Below are 6,896 nucleotides of genomic sequence, written 5' to 3' on the forward strand. Positions count from 1 at the left end.
CCACACTTTACCTTGAAATGTTCCATGTCCAAGAGAGCTAGGCTTCATCATGTCACCTGGCAAATATCACCTAATTACTTGGTTTTTAAATCTTTCCATTTTCATGTTCTATTAAAAGAAAAAAAGCAAATGGCCTACATGATAAATTGTATAAACTGGAAATACTATGACGTGTTCCTTAAGTGAGGGTCAGGTCTAATCAGGGCTGGCCGTTTTTTCCATGTGGAAATCAAATTCTCACAGCTACTGATCTTCTTATAGTCCCCACACTGTTTTCTGATGTGTGCTTTCCTAGTGTGGTTCATCTGCTTTTCAGCAAGGTTTTTCTTGGCATTTTACTGCATGGATGATATAGTTATTCTTCCCATGCCTTGAAAGGGGGTCTGCTCTCTATTCATCACTTTTTGGTGTGAAAAGATGTAGTTAAAATTAGGTTCACTGCAAATGCCCAGCAAGGCAAGTGACTGTAATTTACTCCACGGTTTCAGAAGCTCAGGTTCCTTTTATATTTTCTCCACATTCTCATTTCCTGGCTTCTACCTCATATTGCAAGATGTCTGCTGAAGCTCCAGCCACCATGACTACACATCAGCCAGCAAGAAAGGCGAGTGATGTCGAGAGGCATGTGATATTACCCTGGCTTCTGAGGAACTGCTGGAAAGCACAAACCTTTATACCTGTGGTCCACTGGCCAGAGCTTACCTAGCTGCAAGAGCTACTGGGAAACCTGTTCTTTTTTTTTTTTCATTTTAAAATCTAAATTTTACTTTGTTTTTAAATGTATTTTTAATTGACATAAAATTATATGGATTCATCTACATGCATGATGTTTTGAGGTATATTAAAATATACATACATTGTGGCATGATTAAATCAAGCTATTTAACAAATGCATTACCTCGCATAGTTATCATTGTTATGATGAAAACACAATGTCTACTCTCTTAGCATTTTCAAGAATACAATATATTATCAGTAATGGAAATATATTCTTTATTCCAGGCAGTTTCTGCTCAGTTGAAATTGGAGGGTAAAGAAGATGAGGAATATAAATTATTCTACCGTAAAGACACATGCACGTATATGTTCATTGCAGCACTATTCACAACAGCAAAGACATGGAATCAACTAAATGCCCATCAACAGTAGACTAAACAAAACGCGATACACCATGGAATACTATGCAGCCATAAAAGAGAATAAGATCATATCCTTTGCAGCAACATGGATGGAGCTGGAGGCCATTATCCTAAGCAAACTAACACAGAAACAGAAAACTAAATACTGCACATTCTCACTTATAAGTGGAAGCTAACCTTTGAATACATATGGATGCAAAGAAGGGAACATGAGTGTGGAGGGTGGAGGAGCAAGCAGCATCTCAACTAGCAGAATAGCTCCAGAATGGGAAGCAGGAAGGAGCAGGAGTAGAGTATTAAGGAGGAGAGTGAAATGAGTCCAAGAATGTTGGACTTTGAAGGACTTTGTAGGCAATGAAAAAGTTTGTTTTATCCAAAGAACATTCATGTAGTTATTCAATATTTAACAAATGTCTACTATGTGCCAAGTGCAAGGACAAAAACACCTGCCCTCATGGAGCTTAATTTGTGGTAGGAGAAGACACAGAGTAAGCACCGTAAGTTATTAAAATATATCATATGTTAGATGGTGATATGTGTTAACAGCATTTAATATGTGTATTGAGAATTGCTAAGGGGATTCCAGGGGACTTTCAGGAGTGGGGTTGGTGCATGTATTTAGATTTGTGTTTAGAGACCCCTTTGGCTACATCTTGGAAAATAAGTTGTGAATGTATATGTGGTGGTGGGCAAGAAAGGGGACAGGGAGGTCTATTTGAAAATTCCTGCATCATCCAGGTAAGAATAACTTAGGTATTTTTGGACCACAGTAGTGGTGGCCGTGGTGACCCAGAGGCCATCCTGTGGAGAGGTAAAGCAGGAACTGGTGAGGGATTGGGTATGGGTGGTGATAAAGACTCATTGATCTTGTGTGACAACACTCGGTTACCAGCCCAGGAAGAAGCTCAGGCTTGAGGATGAGATTATGACTTTGTTTCCTGACATGATGAATTTGAGGTGCCTTTGAAACATCCAGTGGGAGTGCTGAGGTGGCCTTGGGTATGTGGTGAGGAGCTTGGAAGAGACATCTGAGTGGCCTATAGTTATGTATCTCAGGCTTTGGTGTCAAGTGGTAACTGAAGCCATGAATGGGAGTGACTAGGGAGTGTAGATCGAGAAGAGAAGGATCTAGCCACACTGGGTTTTGAGGGCCTTCATCACTTAGTGGGGAAAAGTGCACCAGAAGCAGGAGGAAAACCAGGAACATGGTATTATTGCCAAGGGAAGGAAGATTTTCAAGAAGGAGGAACTAGAAAAGGGACCAACACTGTTGTGATTAGACAAGAAAATATTTAATTGTTCATCCAAAAGTTATTTTTTGATTGGCTCTATGTGCCAGGAACTAACACCCAAAAATACAACAATGTGAACATATACAAGTAAAAATAATAACAATATTAGTGACTATATAATCTATAGGAAATATATTAACTTCAGTTGTATGGACCTCTTCATTGAGAATATAAATATTTCATTCCCATTCTAGATGGGGAATCAGATTCACAATCTAATGTGCTGTCTCTTTTTCATGCAAATTCACAGTTGATGTTGGAAATGAACTCTGATTTTTACACTGATTTTTAAAAGTTAAAGTGAAGCAAACATACTATTATGTGGTGCACACATGATTATAAATAACAAAGTTTACTTTTGTCCTCCAGGTAAAGCCACTTCAACCGATCATACAGCGTGTGGCTGGCCAACCAGACCCTGGGTGGTGACTTTTTCCTGTTGGGAATCTTCAGCCAGATCCCTCACCCTGGCCTCCTCTGCTTGCTTATCTCCAGTATATTTTTGATGGCTGTGTCTTGGAATATTACACTGATATTTCTGATCCACATTGACTCCTCTCTGCATACTCCCATGTACTTCTTTATAAACCAGCTCTCACTCATAGACTTGACATATATTTCTGTCACTGTCCCCAAAATGCTGGTGAACCAGCTGGCCAAAGACAAGACCATCTCGGTCCTTGGGTGTGGGACCCAGATGTACTTCTACCTGCAGCTGGGAGGTGCAGAGTACTGCCTTCTAGCCACCATGGCCTATGACCGCTATGTGGCCATCTGCCATCCTCTCCGTTACTCTGTACTCATGAGCCATAGGGTATGTCTCCTCCTGGCATCAGGTTGCTGGTTTGTAGGCTCAGTGGATGCCTTCATGCTCACTCCCATCACCATGAGCTTCCCCTTCTGCAGATCCCATGAGATTCAGCACTTCTTCTGTGAGGTCCCTGCTGTTTTGAAGCTCTCTTGCTCAGACACCTCACTTTACAAGATTTTCATGTACTTGTGCTGTGTCATCATGCTCCTGATCCCTGTGACAGTCATTTCAGTGTCTTACTACTTTATCATCCTCACCATCCATAAGATGAACTCAGCTGAGGGTCGGAAAAAGGCCTTCACCACCTGCTCCTCCCACATTACAGTGGTCAGCCTCTTCTATGGAGCTGCTATTTACAGCTACATGCTCCCCAGCTCCTACCACACTCCTGAGAAAGATATGATGATGTCCTTTTTCCACACTATCCTTACACCTGTCTTGAATCCTATCATTTACAGTTTCAGGAATAAGGATGTCACAGGGGCTTTGAAAAAAATGCTAAGAATGCAGAAAGCTCCATATTAAAGTGTGAAAGAACTTAAGTTGGTCCTCTCAGAGTCTCTCTCCTCACTTTAGGTGTCCTTCCACCAATTGGTGGTGTCTGACTCCCTGAGTTGCCATTAGGGGGTTTCCGCCCACTGTTCTTCTCTCCTATAATCACGCTTGAGATGATGTTCACTTATCCCCACCTTCCCTCCTCGCATTGATCTCTAGTCCAGTCCTCTGAGCCAACAGTCCTTTTTTACAGTTGAGAAATATGAAAATAAATCTGTGTTTATGACCCTTGAGCACCTTCTACCACATAGAAAATTTATATTTTGATAGGCTCAGTGATGAGTATGAAATAACACCATATTCAGATTGTTCCTCAGCAACCACTCTGTGCCTAATGCTTTTCATTCATCACCTCATTCGACGCTGAGAGTGCTCCTCAGCATCCACTCTGTGCCTAACGCTTTCCATTCATCACCTCATTCGACCCTCACCCTCTGTGGCTGAGGCTAAGGTCATCCACATTTCACAAGTGACAAAACAGCCTTTGAGTCTTCCCATGACTTGCTCCAAGCAGGAGGAGGTGGTTCATTCATCCATAGGCATTTGGGGCTAAACACATTCAAGACCTCAGAGATCCTAAATGTACATTTGAGATTTTTCTTCCATCAGAGTTTCTAGAATGTGTTCTCAATCTGGTTCCTATTTTCTATGAGCATATAAGAAGTCAAACCTCCCAAAATTAGACCAGAGACATGGGCTATCCAGAACACATTTGTTTTGGGTAGAATTGTTTTATTCACAGACTTTCTTAACCAGAGAAATATGGAAGTTTCTCACACTTCTCCCTGTTGAAGCCAATGGTGATACATACTTAGAATATAATTTCAAATCACGGTTTTATGAATTTGCATGGTTGCATTCTTATTAATTTAATAATATAATAATTATAACATCTTGTGTGATTATCATCATCTTGCACCATTTTTAGTGTGTGACATGTATGGAACACTTTTATTTTCACAGCCTATTAGCTTTCTTCTACAGTTGATTAACTGAGATTTAACTAAGTTTGAGTAACTTGAACAAGGGTATGCAGCTTATAAAGTGCTCAACAGGGATTTAAGCCCAGGCAGGCAGGCTGGCGTTCCTGCACCTGACCACTGCATGTGCTACCTCTTGTGGAGTCTGTGGCCTTTTCCACTCTGCATTGCCTCTCCATCTGGGAGGGCCATACTCTAATCCTGGAAACGCTGTAGCTCTTTCCATACCCAAGGTCTTCACACAGCTTCCCCTCTCTGTGAAATGGTCTTTTACACCTTTAAGTAGGAGAATACAGAGATAATTTTTCATGATTATGTTACTTACCCTTGGGCCCCAACTCATTCATTCATTCTACAAATAACTACTGAGTACCTATGGTGTGCCAGGCCCTGTTCTACAAAGTGAGGGTACATCAATGAGCAAAACAGATAAAAATCTTCATCTTTTTAGCACTTAAAGGGTGTAAACAGAAAATAAATTTGGTAATTGAGAAGAAGATATGGAGTATTATCAGAAGAAAAGTGTTGGAAAATCCTGAGCAGGACAGGGGTCTTGGAGTGTAGGGCCACAGTTTATATAGGGAGTTAAGCTGGTTCTCACTGTGGTTATAGCTGAGCAAAGATGTGGAGGATCCAAGTCAATCAGCCACATTGATACTGGGAGAAATGCTTTCAGGACTGAAGATAGAGACATCTACCAGCCTCTCAATCAAGAGCCCAGTAGGGTCATTTCTCAGTAATAGCAGTGAACTAGATGTAGATTGAGTCTAACTAAAATTACAAAAGATGATAGTAAGATAAGTGATTTTTCCAAAAAACAAAAGTGGACAAAATTCTTCAGCCATAGAAAAATTATCTCAAAAGGAAACAGAAATATAAGTGAGAATGACAAACATTAACCCCAAAGGATAATATGTAAATGAGTCATAATCTATATTGACTTAGCAATAATTTTAATGTACTATACAGTTTAGACTTATGCAAAACTTAAATGATGAAAAATAATGCTGAAGATAAAGTTTTATCAATATTGATGAAGTAGTAACTTGTGTTACACTTTAGTAAATCAAGAGTACATGCTGTAATGTTTATAGTGACCACTAAAACAAGTTTATAAAATGAAAACGTAAATGATAAAGATTATTTGATATTTGTAAAAGAAGGAACGAGAGAATGAAAAAGAGACGCGAAACAGATGGGCCAAATAGAATATGGTTAGAAGTTACAGCTCACATAGAACCCCAATTATATCAGTAATTATTACACATTGCATGCATGTATCAAAATATCACATGTGCCCCATAAATATGTACAAATATTATGTATCAATAAGATATGTAATTTACTAAATGTTCCAAGTAAAATACTGAGATTATCAGATTATACAATATCATGATTACAGACACTTTTGTGTTTTTTTTGAGACGGAGTCTCGCTCTGTCGCCCAGGCTGGAGTGCAGTGGCGCGATCTCAGCTCACTGCAAGCTCCGCCTCCCGGGTTCACGCCATTCTCCTGCCTCAGCTTCCGAGTAGCTGGGACTACAGGCGCCCGCCACCGCGCCCGGCTAATTTTTTTTGTATTTTTAGTAGAGACGGGGTTTCACTGTGTTAGTCACGTTGGTCTTGATCTCCTGACCTCGTGATCTGCCCGCCTCGGCCTCCCAAAGTGCTGGGATTACAGGCGTGAGCCACCGCGCCCGGCCTACGGACACCTTTAAGTATAAGGATGCAGAGAGACCGAGGCCGTAAGAATGAAAGATGTGGCTCCTCCCGCCAATCGCAGCTCCTGGGCCAGCGTAGCTCGTCTGTCCTCCGCCTCTCCACGGCTTCCTACAGCCATCGCCAAACGTCGGGCACACTGTCCTACGGGTGCCTGGGCGGAGGCTCCGGAAGGAAGGGCTCTTCCCCTGACCTGCCAATAAAATTTTATGGCACAAGAGAAAAAAAAAAGAATGAAAGATGTAGCAGGCAATAAATAACCAAAGAATAAAAAATGTTTTAAAAAGCCAGCATAATTAATGTGAAATAATGCAGCATGTGAGACAACAGGCACTAGTAGAGATAGTGATTACTGGAATCAACACACCAGGAAAATATTGCAAGTCTAATCTTGCGTACA

At 40.9% G+C, this 6,896-nt stretch overlaps 1 protein-coding gene across 1 annotated transcript; it reads left to right on the top strand.

Moving 5' to 3' along the window:
* Window positions 1-2,803: 2,803 nt before the first annotated feature.
* Window positions 2,804-3,827, top strand: LOC100590869 (olfactory receptor 2T10). The gene has a single exon (XM_003267364.3). The coding sequence runs from the start codon at window positions 2,937-2,939 to the stop codon at window positions 3,765-3,767; it is 831 nt and encodes a 276-aa protein (XP_003267412.1). The 5' UTR covers window positions 2,804-2,936; the 3' UTR covers window positions 3,768-3,827.
* The last annotated feature ends 3,069 nt before the right edge of the window (window positions 3,828-6,896 follow it).

This window comes from Nomascus leucogenys, chromosome 5, assembly GCF_006542625.1.
Source record: "Nomascus leucogenys isolate Asia chromosome 5, Asia_NLE_v1, whole genome shotgun sequence".
Lineage (NCBI taxonomy): Eukaryota > Metazoa > Chordata > Mammalia > Primates > Hylobatidae > Nomascus > Nomascus leucogenys.

Excerpts from the sequence above, each read along its gene's own strand:
- LOC100590869 (XM_003267364.3), top strand. The coding sequence starts at position 2,937 with ATGGCTGTGTCTTGGAATATTACACTGATATTTCTGATCCACATTGAC.